This window comes from Callospermophilus lateralis, chromosome 4 (assembly GCF_048772815.1).
Source record: "Callospermophilus lateralis isolate mCalLat2 chromosome 4, mCalLat2.hap1, whole genome shotgun sequence".
Lineage (NCBI taxonomy): Eukaryota > Metazoa > Chordata > Mammalia > Rodentia > Sciuridae > Callospermophilus > Callospermophilus lateralis.
In genome coordinates, this window is record NC_135308.1 from 59,784,498 (window position 1) to 59,803,772 (window position 19,275).

Genomic DNA, 19,275 nt, shown 5'->3' on the forward strand with positions numbered 1-19,275 from the left:
TGTTTTTTTTTTTTTTTTTGGTGTTAAGTTTTTTGAGTTCTTTATATATCCTGGAGATTAGTGCTCTGACATGTGTGTGATAAAAATTTGCTGCCAAAATGTAGGCTCTCTGTTCACTTTATTGAATGTTTCTTTTGCTGAGAAGAAAGGAGACCTCATCTTTAAAAAAAAAAAAAATTGTAAGAAAATTGGTGAGGATGTGGGGGAAAAGGTACATTCATACATTATTGGTGGGACTGTAAATTGGTGCAGCCAATACGGAAAGCAGTATGGAGATTCCTTGGAAAACTGCAAATAGAACCACCATTTGACCCAGCTATTCCACTCCTCGGTCTATACCCAAAGGATTTAAAAACAGCATGCTACAGGGACACAGCCACATCAATGTTTATAGTAGCACAATTCATGATAGCTAAACTGTGGAACCAACCTAGATGCTCTTCAGTAGATGAATGGATTTAAAAAATGTGGCATATATACACAATGGAATATTATACTCAGCAGTAAAAGAATAAAATCATGGTATCTGCAAATAAATGGATGGAGCTGGAGAAGATAATGCTAAGTGAAGTTAGCCAATCCCAAAAAATCAAATGCTGAATATTTTTTCTTATATAAGGAAGCCCCTACACCATAGGTAGGGAGGAACAGATAAACTCTAGATAGGGTAGAGGGATGGGAGGGGAAGGGAGGGGGCATGGGGTTAGAAATGATGGTGAAATGTGATGGACATCATTATCCAAAGTACATGTATGAAGACAGGAATTGGTGTGAATATACTTTGTATATAATCAGAGTTATGAGAAATTGTCCCCTATATGTGTAATATGAATTGTAATGCATTCCACTGTCATATATAATTTTTTTAAAAAACTTAAAACTGAAAGAAAAAGAAAGAAATAAGTAAATTGAGGAAATGGGTTTAGAAATGCATAAAATGGAGAGGGAGAGGAAAAGGACACTAAAGGATGTGAAAAAGATCTAAACTTTTATCCTTCACAGTGGGGAATCAATAGATAATGCCTAAAACATATAAAAAAAATTAAGTAGTAGCAAGAGAAGCAAATCGTGGCAAAAAAAAAAAATAGTTTTAAATACCTAAAGGCTCAGCTAAAAGAGTTGAGAGTAGGAAAAAGAAGTGAAGAGGCATGAGGGGCTACTTATGGAGTTGTACATATAACTGATAAAAATTAAAGTCCATTTTAAAGAAAATAGGTAAGCAAAGATAGGACAGAAGAATAAAAACGATAAAAGGAAAGAAGAAAACTACTGAACTAGTTAAAGGATGATGAGAAGGGTGAAAGAAAAATAAATACAGCAATAATAATAATAATCAATAATAAGTTAAGGCTTTGGACAAAGACTAGGCAATTTTTCTATATTTAAGGGTTAATAAGCAACACAATAATGATTCTACTTTTAATCATATTATTTTTAAAAGAGATCAACCAATTCCATAGGAATTATTTTTAAAATATCCCTATAAACTTTCAAGTATAAATAAATATATTTTATCAAATAAGTGATTTGCAGCCTCATTCCAGAAAGAAAGAGAATTTAAGGTATCATCAAAGGACAAGTGAAAATACAAATGGATATAAAACAAAAAGTCAGGATTAAATATAAGAATGAATGGCTAGATTAAAAGGCAAATCTACATGCAAATATAGTTAGATATGATTATAATAATCACAAATAAAAGTCTATTTTTCTAAAATTATAGAAATATAGTTAGGTATGGCTATAATAATCACAAATAAAAGTCTATTTTTCTAAAATATTAAGATTCTAAGCATCACTCAATCTAAGCTATTAAGAGTTGAAGATATCAGCTAGACTTTAGCCCTGCACTAAGGTATAAGTCAACTGTAAAAAGAATTACAGGAAAAGTGAATATTTAGAATTCAGGATATTTATTCATTCATTAAGCACTAAAAAAATATCAATGACAAGTAATCAACTACAAAAGCACTAGCCTCTTCCATTTAGAAGATAAAATATATTTTCATCACTTGAAAAAGTGATTTGAGAACTTTCAATACAAATGTGGAACTTCTAAACAATTAATGACAAAGGACTATCTGGACCAGCTGTTAGATAAAACAAAACTTGATGTTAGACTAGAGTAAAATAATCAATACTAACTTATTAATCTTCATAATATGTATAAATATTTGTGACATCCCACCATAGAAAGGGAAAATATAGTATCACATATATACATACACCCTTCTAGAGATTAGGTGTAAGCTAAAAGATTACTATGAAGATTTTTAAGCCATATTTCAAAATATTAATATTTAAAGGAGCTGTGTATTGGTAGGAAAATCAGATGCATCCAATGAAATCAACCATCACAAAATAACATGGATAAAGTTTGTACTCTCTCATATTTTGGGGAGATATTTTAGTCTAAATGAATAATTATTAAATTAAATGAACACCTGAACAAAGAATAAACCATTGGTCAGTTAAAGGCTTGAAGACTGATTGCTAAGATTTAGTAGGCAGCTAGTAAATTTTATCAGACAATTTTCAAGCCACTGAGATAATAAAAAACACAAATTTGCATAAAATCTCTGTCCAGTTATGACAGCTGTTTCTATCTGTGGACAGAAGGGGAAAGAAGAGAATAGATACTTTGGGGCAGATATGCATTACAGCAAACCTACACATAGTGAACTTTGTAGACAGTACATATGAACTATACTTAAGTGATAAGATGTTTGAACAATTCTAGTTTGAGGTAGATAACAACTACCTCTCATAGGGAGGGCTTGATAGAAAACTCCAGGGCTGATGCAAGTTCATTTCTTGAGAGGAAGAACTATTATATTGGCTTACAGTGATCATGTGAATATGATGCTGACATCATTAAGTTGTTGCTTGAAACCAACTCATGTGACTTGAATTTAAATTCTCCCAGAGAATACTCTAGGTTGCTTACTGAACCAAGCCAATCATGACAGGAGTCTCAGTGGCACAATCTCATAATAACTTCATCATTACCCTTCCCTTCTTCAGTTCTGCCCTTAAAATTAATCCTATTAAATGCTACCAGTCTATTTTTATGATAATATCATTCTGCTCAAAAACACAGAAGAGTTCATCATGTTAATTTTCAAATTCTTTTCTGTGGCATGCTAAGGATTACAAAACACCTACAGAGGCTGTCTTACAGCCTGGGAGGTTCAGGTCTCCCTTCTCCCTCATGCCAACTCCAACTAGAATTATTATTTAATCTATCTTACCTATTAGATAAAAGCTCATTTAAACGAAAAATTCTAAGGTTAAAGTAATCAGGAAAAATTACAGGAATCTAGCACCAAGCCCAGTATATCTCTTTCCTACAAGTTTTAAAGCCATCCATCAACCTGACCAACAAATCCATTTAATCTTTTTCTTAGGAGTCTTTAACAGTTCCTCACTGCCTCTTTTTCCATGCTTTTTGCCATTCCTATCCCTTGCTGTTTCCCTCCAGTCATTCCAAATCACTCATAATTTGCTGAGCCCTGCATGCACTCTCACATCACACGTTAGTCCTTCTTCCTGGAATTCTATAACCAATTCTTCTGCTCTCATCACCTACCAGCTTACAAACTTCTATTCACATTTTCAAACTCTATTCAAATTGCACCTTCCTGGATAGTCAACTCACATTACAAAACCTATCTCAGACGGCTTTTTATACTTAATAATCTGCAACAGTTTTTTCATACACTTACCTTTCACATTACATATAGACTGATTTCCTTAACCAGAGGAGCTATATTATATTTAATACCAAAAAGTATTTAATAAAGATATGATATAATTTGAGAAATATCTATTTTCTCTAAGGAGCACAGAGAGTAATGACAATTGATTCTCATACCTGAATTTCATCTCTCATGAACCTATGATGAACATCTTTCCTTATGTTAAAACTCATGCCTGCATGGTATGTTCCACAGGCTAACTTCAGTTTCTTAAGTTCAGCAGTAACTTGTTCTGTCATTTTTCTAGAAGGACAATAGATGATAGTTGGACCTTCAAATTCCCAATCAGAACTAGAAGGAAAAAAGGAAAAAAAAGAACATAGTGAGAGAAAGAAGGGGGCAGGGGAAGAATATTTCAGACCAGTTTGGGTTTTTTCTCATTTAACATTTCCTTTCTATTAAACAAAAGACTAAAAGCATATTAAAAAACAAAGAAATATTTAACTGCATGAAAATCTAAAACATTATGGAGAATCACATGTGAAATGAGTTGCAGTGAGCTCCAAAAACTTTTGACTTAGTTTTGGTTCAAATCAAAGTTAAAACATGGAACAAGTAAATTTGTCCTAGCAGAAGTCATGGTACAAATATATCAACTATTGATGCAAATATTCTAGGGATGTAACACAACAGAGAAACAATTAGTCTTATTTTTGGTAGAAGTGAATATTTATATAGAAATATGTATAAAAATTCTTATTCTTTTATGTTCATAAAGTTGAGCTTATTTACTGAAAAAAAAACAAGACCTTTTTGGAATATTGCAAGATTGCTTTTATGATTCAAAGAAGTAATTACCAGCAATCTTGAGACCATCAATGTTTAAGAAAAAACTGTTTCAATGTCTATTGTAGAAATTTGTGCTTACTTATTAAGAGTGTAAACAATGATTTCCATAAAACATTTAATACCTCAATGTATTCATTTACTTAAGGGTATTCATTTATGCTGACTTTATTATTATAGACAGACAACTATTTTAGATTCATGAAAAGTTATTTTAGGGCTGGGACTGTACCTCAGTGGCAGAGTGCTTGCCTACCATGTATGAGGCACTGGGTTCAATCCTTAGCATTGCATAAAATAAACAAACAAAAAAAGGCATCTGTCCATCTATAATTACAAAAATAGTAATTTGATTTAATTTTAAATTCATATACCCTTTGATGTAATTTCAATTTAGAGTTTGTTTGTTTTCTGGGTACTAAGGATAGAACCCAGGGGTACTTTACCATTGTACTATATCTCCTTTCCTTTTTTTAATTTTCATTTTGAGGAAAGGTCTTATTAAGTTGCCAAGTCTGGCCTCAAACTTGCTTATCTTCCTGCCTCAGCCTCCCATGTGGTTGGGGTTTCAGAAATGTGCCACCTTGTCTGGCTCCAATTTGAATTTTGGGAATTTATTTTATAAAAATACTTATCTGCCAAAAGACAATATATACAAATATTCAGAGTAAAACTATAATAGTGAAAAATAATCTAAATGTTCATCATTATGTATATTCTTATAATTGAATACTAAAAAAAACTTTTTAATATGTCAAACTGCACTCTACTGTCATGTATATCTTTTATTTTTTTTAGATGTACAGGGACATGATACCTTTATTTTATTTGACGTGGTGCCGGGATAGAACCCAGAGTCTCACACATGCTAGGCAAGTGGTTTACCACTGAGCCACAACCCCAGTCCTCCTAAACAAACATTTTTTAAAATTAAATGTTTTGGGATGGGGTTGTGGCTCAGAAGTAGAGCACTTGCCTACAATACGTGATGCACTGGGTTCGATCCACAGTACCACATAAAAATAAAAATGAAGATATTGTGTCCACCTATAACTATAAAAAATAAATGTTTTTTTTAAAATTAAATGCTTATAAAATCATTAAGAAGGACTATGGCAGAGGCTACTGAAAATTAAACAGAAAAATCAGGTAATATTAATAATATTAATAACCTACTCTACACAAGTTTTGATAGTAAACATCTTAAAGGAGTGAGAAATGGTAAACTTTTTTTTTTTTTAGTTCACAAAAATCTTATTATAAAAAACACATTTTCAAAGAAGAAAAAACTGCTCGCCAAAATCTGGATAGTATATTCTACACATTAAGGCCCTACTTTAATAAAATAAAATATATGGAAAGATACTTTAAATGAAAGGAGAAATGGATATGGTATGAAATTATTTCTTTATAAACTTAACAACAACAAAATAGGGGTGCACATCTGCATAGTAATAGAGTCAAAGAAGTCTATGTAGCTAAACATCAAAATATCAATAGTAAATATACATAGAGAATGGGACTGAAAAATGAGCCATTTTCAACTTACAAGTGCATCCATATTATTCAAACTAATATTAAGTCTTAAAATTTAAAAAGATACAGATAATATGTAAAAATTTGAACTTAACAAATCAAGCCTAAAAATTCCTTTTACAAAAGGAATTTACTGCCAAGTAACTTACTAAAAACTGTTTTGTCTTCATAACAATTTCCTGAGGGTAAAAACAAAAAGCAGCCCTTATTTGCCTAACCATTAGATGAAATAGGCAAAAGAGGTTCATCCAATTATCTAAATAAATATAATGTGAGGGCTGGGACTGTGGTTCAGTGGTAGGATGCCCACTGTGTGCGTGTGAGGCCCTGGGTTCGATCCCCAGCACCACATAAAAAATAAATAAATAAAGATATTATCTCCATCTACAACTTTAAAAAATGTTTAAAAATATATAATGTGAATATAAAAACAAAATAAGGCTATTTTAAGAAACATTTTCAATCAATAAATAGAAAAAATGTAAATACTGACAAATGGCAGAATCAAAGTAAGAGAAGAAAATGGAAATAAAAAACCACTGATCTGAAGCCTTAATTACCCTCTACTTCATGTCTCAGATCTGTAGAAAGCATTCTGACTCTCAGTGTTTTACTACTACTATACTCTGCTTGAAGAGGACTGAAAATGGGTATAGAATATTTCTTGATCTGTTTTTAGAAAAAAATTCCATATTAAATATTGACATATTGCTTCCAATATTTGGTAAAGGAGTCTGATCTTCATTCCCTAGAATAGAATTCCAGAAAGGTGCTCCAAGATTTAAGAGGTGTGCTTTCAGAAGATGAATATGAAAGTTATGTGCAGAGTGCAACAATGAGCAAGAGGAGGAGAGAGATCTGTTAGGAGATATGCAGTCTGTGATATAAAGTACCAAAGACATCAATTAGAAGAATTAACAAAAAAAAATAGAAGGAAACACTTGCATAAGACATGGAGACCAACAGTGTCAAAACACAGAGAAGCCCACATGATGGTGCTTGCCTATAATTCCAGTAGCTCTGGAGGCTGAGAGAGGAAAGTCCTGAGTGCAAAGCCAAGCCTCAGCAATTTAGAGAGGCCCTATGCAACTCAGTGAGACCCTGTCTTTAAATAAAACACAAAACAGGGCTGGGGATGTGGCTCAGTGGTCAAGTGCCCCTGAGTTCAATCCCTGGCACCCCACCACCAACAACAACAACAACAAAAAAACAAATACGTGGGAATCAACCTAACAAAAGAGGTGAAGGACCTATACAACGAAAACTACAGAACCCTAAAGAGAGAAATAGAAGACCTTAGAAGGTGGAAAGATATACCTTGTTCATGGATAGGCAGAACTAATATCATTAAAATGGCCATATTACCAAAAGTACTCTATAGGTTTAATGCAATGCCAATCGAAATCCCAACGGCATTCCTCGCAGAAATAGAAAAAGCAATCATGAAATTCATCTGGAAAAATAAAAGACCCAGAATAGCAAAAGCAATTCTAAACAGGAAGAGTGAAACGGGCGGTATAGTGATACCAGATTTTAAACTATACTACAGAGCAATAGTAACAAAAACAGCATGGTACTGATACCAAAACAGGCAGGTAGACCAATGGTACAGAATAGAGGTCACAGAGACCAACCCACAAAATTACAACTACCTCATATTAGACAAAGGTGCCAAAAGCATGCAATGGAGAAAGGATAACATCTTTAACAAATGGTGCTGGGAGAACTGGAAATCCATATGCAACAAAATGAAACTGAATCCCTTTCTCTCATATTGCACAAAAGTTAACTCAAAATGGATCAAGGAGCTAGGAATCAAACCAGAAACTTTGCATCTAATAGAAGAAAAAGTTGGCCCTAATCTCCATCTCGTGGGGTCGGGCTCCAAATTCCTTAATAGGACACCCATAGCACAAAAGTTAAAAACAACAATCAACAAATGGGACTCACTCAAACTAAAAAGTTTTTTCTCAGCAAGAGAAACAATAAGAGAGGTATATAGGGAGCCTACATCCTGGGAACAAATTTTTACCCCTTACACTTCAGATAGAGCTCTAATCTCCAGAGTATACAAAGAACTCAAAAAATTAAACAACAAGAAAACAAATAACCCAATCAACAAATGGGCCAAGGATCTGAACAGACACTTCTCAGAGGAGGATATACAATCAATCAACAAATACACGAAAAAATGCTCACCTTCTCTAGCAATCAGAGAAATGCAAATTAAAACCACTCTAAGATACCATCTCTCTTCAGTAAGAATGGCAGCCATTATGAAGTCAAACAATAACAAGTGCTGGCGAGGATGTGGGGAAAAGTGTACGTACACTTGTATATTGTAGATGGGACTGCAAATTAGTTCAGCCAATTTGGAAAACAATATGGAGATTCCTTGGAAAGCTGGGAATGGAACCACCATTTGACCCAGCTATTCCCCTTCTCGGACTATACCCAAAAGACCTAACTAAAAAAAGCATACAACACGGACACAGCTACATCAATGTTCATAGCAGCACAATTCACAATAGCTAGACTGTGGAACCAACCCAGATGCCCTTCAATAGATGAATGGATAAAAAAAAAAAAAAAATGTGGCATTTATACACAGTGGAATACTACTCAGCACTAAAAAACAACAAAATCATGGCATTTGCAGGGAAATGGATGGCATTAGAGAAGATTATGCTAAGTGAAGCCAATCCCTAAAAAACAAATGCAGAATGTCTTCTTTGATATAAGGGGGGCGACTCAAAACAGAGCAGGGAGGAAGAGCATGAGAAGAAGATTACCATTAAATAGGGACAAGAAGTGCGTGGGAATGGGAGAGAAAAGGGGAATTGCATGGAAGATGATAGGAGACCCTCATTGTTATGCAAAATTACATATAAGATGGTGTGAGGGGGAAGAAAAAAGAGAGAGAGAAAAACATGTCACAGTAGTTGGTTAGAAAGAGGGGAGGGGAGAGGAGGGGAGGGGGGGATAGGAAGGGCAGCACAATACAATAGACACTAGTATGGCCCTATGTATAAACGTGGCTGTATAACCAATGTGATCCTGCAATCTGTACACGTGGAAAAATAAGATTAAGATTACGTACCCCATTTGAATCAAATGTATGATATGTCAAGATCATTGTAATGTTTTGAGCAACTAATAAAAAAATTTTTAAAAAATTGAGGAAAAAAATGTTACCCCCACCCAAAAAGGCAAAGAGAATGATAAAGATTACAAATACTCCTATTCAAGCATCAACAGGGAATAAAAATAACAGAAGAATTGGTCCCTAACTTCAAAAATATACTTTTTCTCAAGTTACTGAACTAATTATGTAATACCACACTTAACTTGAACCACAGCTAGGTAAAATCTGAAATAAGTCAAACATTTATTAGAAAGAAATAGTAAAAAAATAAATAAATTTTTCTATAAAAAAAGAAATAGCTACAAAAATCCATCAACCATTAAATACTTACCTTGTCTTTTTAACAAGAAATGGCTTTAGATCTTGAAGAATGTTCCCTGTTTTCCGTCCAACTTCTAAATATAGATTTGGTCGATCAAAACTAGTACAGGTAATCTGAGGATTGTTCAGTTTTAAGCAACGTACAATGTCTTCCCGGATTGAAGAACTTGCAGTTGCAGTGAGAGCAATGATTGGAACCTGAGTGAATAAACATGATTTTTTAAAAATGTTTACTAATTCTGAATATTTCTACTGCCTTCTTACAAAAAGAGTGTTATAGGAGGTACACTGTCAAAAATACCTTAAAATTACACTTTTTAATAAAAGAAAAAGAAGCTACTTAACTGTTTTTCAGTCTTCTAAACATAACATTGCTTTTTAAAAAAAAAACCAGAAATCATTTATAAGCACTAAATACAATTTACTTTATCTTATTAAATTAAATGTATTTATTAGCTCGCTATCTTTCCAGTTATTATTTTGAACTATTACATCTATAATAGTACCCATATAAGTAAGGGTGCATTACTTAGATTAACTGTATAAAAGCAATGAGGTGTTTTCTGTGGGGTTTTTTTTTTTTTTTGTCTCTCGTGAAATATATCAGTTTACAGCTTTTCATATCTAAAAGCAAAGCTTCCCATGACCTGGATAACCTCTTTCCAATCTTACTAAAGTGAATCAATGGCATGGTATATATAATATTAAATGTGTATTATTAATTGCTTCCTAAAGCAATGAAACCATACTCTATTTTCAGTCTAGCAAAGACTCTGAATGATATAATCAACCAAAAAGGAACATAGCAGGCATGAGGAAAAACATACAATCTTTCAGAAATTCAAAGGCATGATAACAAAATACCTCCCATAAAACTACACTTCATATTTTTGTTCCTATTATAAAAGGGAATCAAACTCAATAATGCTATATTTCACAATCAGGAAAAAAATGGGTTACATCTTAAGGTTGTTCTTAAATAATTAGCTGTTCCATTACCAGAATACAATTTTCCTAAAAATACGTTTTGGCTTATTACAGACAGAGGAAACAATGTCTCAATAAAATGGTTTTTTGGGATATGCTATAGCTATCTCAAAAACCAGCTTAAATAATTATCTTTTGTATGTAAAAATTTACATACAATTTACCAATTCCCAAAGAAGTGTAGAGTCTGACTCAAAATTAAAACAAGATACAAATTAGAAACTTTTTTGTTACATTTGCAATTAATATGGATTTACTGAATTAAAAACTATCTAATCTTGGGAGGTTTTATGAATGAAAAAAAAAATAAAACCAACATGACCAATTAATTGCATCATTTTTATATTCTCTATCCTTAAATTCTGTAAAACTTTTAAAAAACTTAACCCCAAAACTAATTTAATTGATCTCTGGCTTCTAATCAGACTCTTCTCTGAATTTTGAATGCCTCCATAAGGAAGTAGAGATAAATGGGCTAATTTAAAGAAGTTAATTTCTCTAACCAAGCCTTAATATAGATACATTTCTGTGTTAATATATAGGTACTAACAAATATATGGCAGAGAATAGGGAAGTTGAAAAATTAGAAGTTGTGGGCTGGGGTTGTGGTTGAGTGATAGAGTGCTTGCCTAGCATGTGTGAGGCACTGTGTTTGATTCTCAGCACCGCATATAAATGAATGAATAAAATAAAGGTCCATCAATGTCTAAATAAAATATTTTTTTAAAAATAGAAATTACTAGGACATACACATTCTCACCCTGACAATAAAGCATTTCCCTTAAGTGCTTCAATCAACTTATTTATAAATACACTAATAAATACTTTATCTGCATATGCAGATTAAAAAGGGAAGTTTTTTAGGATATAGCTCATAAGAAGAGAGGGTTAGGGCTGGGATTATAGTTCAGTGGTACAGCACTTGCCTCGCATGCATGAGGCCCTGTGTTCAATCCTCAGTACCACATAAAAATAAATAAATAAAAATAAAAGGGGAGGGAAGGGACCATTAAAAAAAAGAGAGCGGGGGGGGGGGGGCTGGATATGTTTCTAAGAGAGATAATGTATCAGTAGACAGAAAATGCATTTACAAAAATATGGAAATTAAATGTCCCATCTCCAAAAAGTTAATGGAAACATCAGGCAAAAGAGCAGCACAGTAGTGAAACAAACATGGCTTGGAATCAACTACTTGGGTTTAATGTCTACCTTTAGCTGTGTGTTTATCTCTCTGAGCTTTGGTTTTGTCCTATAAAAAATGGCTACAATAACAGAACCAGTATCATCGAGTTCTTATGAACATTAAATGAGACAAAATATGTAAAATGCCACATACACAGGACAGCACAGAACACTCAAAAGTTTTCAACTGTAACCACCATTGTTACTGCAACAATTAAAAAGGTTTCTGTATGGAAATTTCACAGATATGGGCAGTAGTCCCAGATTTGCCACTGGCCTTGGCAAAGTGGGCTGTTAGACCCCTGAAATTTAAAAATCCCCATTTGCTTAGAAATTCCCAATTCCAGTGACCAGCTAACAGTGAAAATGATTATAATATAAATAGTTACTCTTTTGCCTCCAACATTCTAAAAGTCACAATTAAGAATGTTGCTTCTGGGCTGGGGTTGTGGCTCAGTGTAGAGTGTTTGCCTAGCACGCATGAGGCACTGGATTCAATTCTCAGCATCACATGAAAAATGAAGTTATTAAAAAAGAGAATGCTGCTCCTGCAACTAGAAAATAAAGTAACATAATAAAATTTAAGAAACAATAAAGATTCACTTCAAAAGTAAATAGAACCTATTCTTAGAATTCTGTTTTGGGTACTTTATGATGCTACGATTTTACAAACAAGGTTGGGGATGTAGCTCAGTGGTAGAGTACTTGCCTAGCATGAGTGAGGCCACGGGTTCAACCCCAGGTACCACACATAATTTATAAGCAAACTAAAAAATAATATACAGGCAGGTTATGAGAAGGGTGATCATACATGCTCATTTTACTGAGCTACTCTCAGTTTATATTTGTAGTCACAGCATAATTAAGAATTTAAACCCTTAAATTTTCAGAAGCAAACTGGATAGATGCTAAATTATACTGCCACCTAGTTGTAATAAGTTACTAAGTCTTAAAATTATTTGAGTTTATTAAGTCTAGGTTTCAGGCATCAATTTTTGCCAAAACAAGCAACAAAATATAAAATAATCGTGTGATTTTATAAATCTAAGAAGATATTTAGCATATATTTCCATGGTGCAACACCCAAAGATTTAGAAAACTATAACTATTCCATTTGCTTCTAAATTTGGGTCATGTTTATTTTAACTCTATATTCTATAATACACAGAGAATTTATTCCTTCATTTCAAATGGTTACTGAGTGTCTGCTGTATGCTTATCCTTTTTCCAATAGGTACTAGGAAAAAAGTAACACAAAGGACCAATATGTCTCATGGATTTCACAGTTCCCCCATTAATGTTACAGAATTTTAAGACTTCTGTAGAATTTTATGCCTGGCTGCTCTTTCTCAAGGCTCCCTTTAATAATTACTTCCAAATAGAAATCTTTGTGCCAAATGGTTTAGTGATATTTTTGCTATTTTTTAGACTTACTGAAATAATACAATAAGAATTCCAGGTTTATAACAGGTGTCCTAGTGACACTGGAATTAAAAAAAACAGCACCAAGAACAATGAGAAAAATGATTGGGCTACAACCACCAGGTGGCATTTCTCACCAGTTAGCTAATAAAGAGGATTCTTGAAAACACCAAGAGAACAACATTTTCTCAGCCACTGCTTGACAAACACCCTGTCCCAGAGGTTCAACAGAAGGAACATGCAATATTTAAATCATCCCAAGAAATGAAAATGATACAGTGACGTCAATAGCTAGACATAATAAAAGATTTAATTCCACCTGAAAAGTGTTTAAGAACTACATAAAATATTTAAAACTCCTTTTAAACAATCCTTCCAGTATCAAAGGCCTAGGAAAAGATTACAGAAAGCAATCTTCCTAGTTTCCAAAAGGTTGCTTTAAACCATTCTAAATTAATGAAAATAAGTTCTCTAGGGCACTGTGCCTATGGGATTTCACATCAAATCCCTTCTCTATCTATTACATGTACTATTAACACTATCACTATTAATCTTTCTGTATTATTTGTACCAGTCCACATACTTTATATTGTTAGGTATTATTCATTTGTGTGTGTGTGTGTGTGTGTGTGTGTGTGTGATGTTGCTGCATCAAACTCAAAGTCTCATGCATGCAAATACTGATTTTATTTTTATAGGTATGAATCTAAATTCTTTTACTATCTGAAAGCAGAAACTATGTTTTATGCCTCTTCCAAATCATTTACTATAGAAATTAGCAGAGTCCTTTGGTGTAACTATTTATTACCCAACTCTTTCACAGCTATCTGTGTAGGAGAGTTACTGATTATCAGCTTTCTGATCAGAATTCATTCAATCACCCAATTATTTACTGAGCATCTACCATGATCCAGGTACTGCTACAGATTTTTTAACCAATCAAAAATCCCTCCTCACAAAAAAAAATATTCTAGTAGGTGCTCACATAAAACAGACAAAATATAGGAAGTTTAAAAAATAGAGATAATAATAGAGATAAACGCTATTTCTAAAAATAGCAAAGATATCTGAGGAAGATTTAATGTTGGGGAAGGAGGATTAATGAGATATTTCAAATATGGTAGCCCAAGAGACCTAAATGAAATGGCAATATTTCCGTGAATATCTGACAGAAATAAGGGAGCATAAATTAACTGGGTGAAAAGTATTCAGGAAGAAGGAATATCAGAGGCAAAGCTCAGATGCAGAAGTAAGGTAGGATAGAAGAAATTCACCAGGCTGATGCCAAACCACCTACACATGCACTTCCAGTGTTCTGTATTTACTAAGTTTCCTTTGTGCCTCTTCTTTTCTTTTTTCTTTTTGGTACTAGGACTTGAACTCAGGGCATTTACCACTGAGCACACCCCCAACACCAGCCCTTTCATTTTTTATTTTGAGACAGGGTGTCACTAAGTTGCCAAAGCTGGCCTGAAACTTGTGATCCTACTATCTCAGCCTCCTGAGTTGCTGGGATTATAAGCATGTGCCACCACACCCAGTCTACCTTTGGTTATTGTAATTATTACACTTCAGCCTATTTCCTTTGTGCCTCTTTTGATGTACCCTGAAATTTCCTTCCTGTGGCATAAGTCAAGAACCTGCCAGGGCCAAACTGAGATTCCTTCTCTCTAAAAGGGGACCTCCTCAGACCCTTATCCAGTAATGTATGTATGACTGTATATGTAAAGCCCTAGGAAGGTGGAGTGGCTGGAATGCAGTGAATGAAGAGGCATTTAGGACAGGATAAGGTCAAAGCAAAATTGGAAGACTAGATCATATAAGACTCAGTAAGACATGGTATCAATGTCTGCATGCCACTACCAGAGGGTTTGGAGGGGAATATATCAGACATATTTAAAAAGTATTAGTTCAAATGTTGTACTTAAATAGATAGGAGAAGGGGAAAAGTGAAAGCAGGAGTAACAGTGCAGGTGAAAGCTGGATATTTGTACCAGGGAAATGGCAGGGATCAACTGATTAGATTCTAAAGACCTCACAAGCTTTCCTTACTGTTTAAATGTATTGTAGAGAGTAAGAAAAAGAGTTGAATGAAATTCTAAAAATTTTGACCTCAACACCAAAAGGATGAAGCTGTTATTAAATAAGATTTTGGAGATTCTTGGGAAGGGAAGGTCTAGAGTGGTGAGACTATCAAGAAGTCATTCTGAAACAGTTTAAGATACCTATTAGACATCTAAGTAGAAAAATCTTCAGAAGGTAACTATATATCTACATGAGCGTTTATATGTGTATGTATACCACATACACACAAGTATACACACATATATACATATTCTATAAATATTCTTTGGAATATTATATTTATATTCTATAAAATGTAACAAAAAATAATGATAATACCAAGTGCTGGCATGGAGGTAGAGAAACTGAATCACTCACATATTGCTAATATTAGTCCAAGGCTGTAATATAAACCTGAAAGTTCTCAGGATATAGATGGTATTAAAACTATATGTTGGGCCAGGCATGGTGGGGTGCATGATTATAATCCCTGAGATTCAGGAGGCTGAGGCAAAAGGATTTCAAGTTCAAGGCCAACCTTGACAACTTAGCAAGACTCTACTTAAAAACAGAAAAATAGAAAGGGCTGGGAATGTAGCTCAATGGTAGAACAACCCTGGGTTCAATGCCTAGCATGGGGCAGGAGGCATGGGGGATGGGGGGAGACAAGGGCTGGGGAATATAAATTCTGTTAGAGTGCACACCTAGCCTACAGCAGTCCCTGGTTCAATTCCTAGTACTGCAAAAAGAAAAAGGCCTATCTGTTAGATAAGATGATAAGGAATTTGAGTATAAAAGAATAAGTCCAAGGACTAAGGTTTCAAGCTTGCCAACATTAAAAGGATAAAGAGATGAGAAGGAACAGCGGAGACTAAGGCAAAACCAAGGAAGAAAACCAGGATAGTATGCTGTTCTGTGACAAGAACTGTTTCAAGAAACAGCATAAAGATATTTAACAGAAGAAGGACAGCCTTTTCAACAAATAGGCTGGAGCATTATAAGGGAAAACAATGAACCTCAACCTAAACTTCACACCTATATAACTGAACTCAAAGTGGATCACAGACCTAAATGTAAAAAATAAAAATATAAAGTTAAGGAAAAACAACTATATAAGAAAATCTTTACCATCTATGGCTAGGTGCAGAGCCTAGTTCCTAAGTGAAAAAATTGATAAATTGGATTTCACCAAAATTTTAAATGTTTGCTCTTTTAGAATGATGAAAAGATAAGCTAAAACTGGAAGGAAGTATTTGCAAACCACATGTCTAACCAAGGACTCAGATCTAATATATATGTGTGTGTGTATATATAAAACATAATATCACACACGTATGTTATATGTATACATACACATACATATATACATATGTATTTATTTATTTTTAAAACTCCTAATACTTGACAGAAAAAAAATTTAAACACAATCCAATTAAATCAGGCATTTCTTCAAAGAGGCAACTTACACAAAAATCTCAAAATCATTCACCATTAGACAAATACAAATTTAAAACACAAGATATCATTCCATATCTATCAAAATGGCTAAAATTTTAAAAATAGTGTTAACACCAAAGGGTGGCAAGGATGAGAAGAAACTGCATCTCTCATGCATTGCTGGTGGAAAGTGAAAATGGTACAGCCACTCTGGAAAACAGTAAGGCAGTTCCTTAACAAAACGTGCACTTACCAAAGGACCCAGCAACTACTCTGCGGGCATTTACCCCAGAAAAATAAAAACTTATGTTCATTGGTTGTTTAACCACTGGCTTAATGAAGGATCTTTAAGGGATACACAAATATTCATAGTAAATTTATTCATAATAGCCCAAAACTGAAAAATAACGCAAAAGTTCTTTAATATAAGTAAAAGGTTGGACAAAATTTGATATGTCCATACTATGGAATACTGTGTAGCCATAAATACGAACAAACTTTTGAAATATATGATAATTTGGATAGATATCAAAAGAATGAGAAAAAAAATGGCAAAATGCAATAAACTGTGATTCCATTTATACAACATTTTTCAAATAACAAGATTAGAGAATTATTAGCAGGAACTGAAGTTTGGGGTGAAGAGGACTGTGGGTGTAGCTATAAAGGACAGTACCAGGAAGCCTTGTGGGAACGAAACAATTCTATATCTTGATTGCAATGGTAGTAACTCAAAATCTATTTGAGAAAAAATGGTGTACAATACTCCACACATACATACACAAATGAGAACTTACAAAAATAATGAAATATGAATAAACTCTGGTATTATATAGTGTCATACTCCTAGTTTTGATATTATACTACAGTCATGCAAGCAATTACTGGGGAAATTGGGTGAAAGGTACACAGGATCTCCTTACATATTTTTGTTTTACAACTTCCTATGATCTTTAGGTTTTTTTTTTTTTTTAAGAAAGAGTGAGAGAGGAGAGAGAGAGAGAGAGAATTTTTAATATTTATTTTTTAGTTATCGGCGGATACAACATCTTTCTTTGTATGTGGTGCTGAGGATCGAACCCGGGCCGCACGCATGCCAGGCGAGCGCGCTACCGCTTGAGCCACATTCCCAGCCCATCTTTAGGTTTTCAAAATAGAAAATGAGGTCAATACTGGGTTTTCAAGCCATTCATGTAACACATGCCCTTCAGGTAGAACACTCATGTAAAAAAATTGAAAAAAATTGTGGTTTTCTACAATTTTCTATGAAAGGGAATAAAGTGGAATTCCAGTTCTAAAAGCTTTTCCTTTTAAAAAATATTTTTTAGTTGTTAATGGATCTTTACTTATTTATATGCAGTGCTGAGAATCAAACCCTGTGCCTCATACATGTTAAGCAAGTGCTCTACCAGTCAGCCACAACTCCAGCCCCTTAAAAGTTTCTTTTAAAAAATACCATTACAATACTTGAATTTCCAGATTTCTAATGTGATACAAGAGGGATAACTATACTTTACTACATCCTATCACAAAAGAACTTACAAGTGAAACATCACTGAGAAGCACGGTAATCTAACCATGTTTCTAAAGCAACAGTCTACAACTATGGCCTATAGGCAATATGGCCCACAGCCTGGTTTTGCCCACAAGTGAAGAATATACTGTAGTTCTACATTTTTAAAAGGGTATTTAAAACAAGAGAGAAAGAGAGCAACATGTGACAAACACATACATACTACTCCTATTATCTGCAGTGTGGCTGTCTGTGGTTTCAGTTACCCATGGTCCAAAAATATTAAATGGAAAATTCCAGAATTAAATAATTTGTAAGTTTTAAATTATATACCATTCTGAGCAATTTGATAAAATCATTCCAATCAGCTCCATTTTCCCTAGGAAGTGAATCGTCCAGTACATCGATACTGTATATGCTATTGCTGGTTTGTCATTTAGTAGCTTTCTTGGTTATGAGACTAACAGTCAAGATATGGCAATACTTGCAATGGAGTTTTACTCAGCCATAGAGAGGAATGAAATAATGGCATTTGCCAGTAAACAGATGGAAAGGAGAAAAAAAATTATGCTAAGTGAAATAAGCCAGACTCAGAATATCAAAGGTCAAATGTTTTCTCATATGCAAAAATTAAAACAAAATAAGAGAAAGAAGGCAGTCGGGGAGGGGATCAGATATCACAAAGACCTAGGGAACAGCAATGGAGTTAAAAGAATAAGATGGAGGGAGAAAGGGAAGGAAGAAGATAAATGGGATGAATCTAACAAAATCATGTTATATTCATATATCAATATACCAAAGAGAATTTCACATTTATGTATATATAGAAGAAAGGAAATTTAATAGAGTAGAGGAGAGAAAATCAGGGAAGGAGGAGGATTGAAAAAGAAGGGGATGAAGCTTGAAATCGAATTCCTTGCATGTATGATTTTGTCAAAATGAACATAATTACTATGTATTATTATGATGCTCTAATAAAAAATTAAAAATAAAATTATATGGCAGTGCTTATATTCAAATACCACTTATATTACTTAGTTACTGCTACAGAAAGCAAGAGTACTAGTACTGGCAATTTTATTACAGAATACTGTTATAATTATTTTCTTTTACTATTAGTTATG

General features: G+C 33.6%; 1 protein-coding gene across 5 annotated transcripts in view; it reads right to left on the minus strand.

Annotated features, from left to right (window-relative positions):
* Nucleotides 1–19,275, minus strand: part of Wrn (WRN RecQ like helicase) — a 143,653-nt gene that overhangs the window by 59,047 nt on the left and 65,331 nt on the right. For all 5 annotated transcript variants that reach the window (XM_076853901.1, XM_076853900.1, XM_076853899.1 and 2 more), the window contains 2 exons: nucleotides 9,557–9,744; nucleotides 3,875–4,049 (listed from right to left, as the gene is read on the minus strand). In XM_076853901.1, the coding sequence (XP_076710016.1) occupies nucleotides 3,875–4,049; nucleotides 9,557–9,744 (363 nt within the window). The remainder of the gene's footprint in view (nucleotides 1–3,874; nucleotides 4,050–9,556; nucleotides 9,745–19,275) is intronic.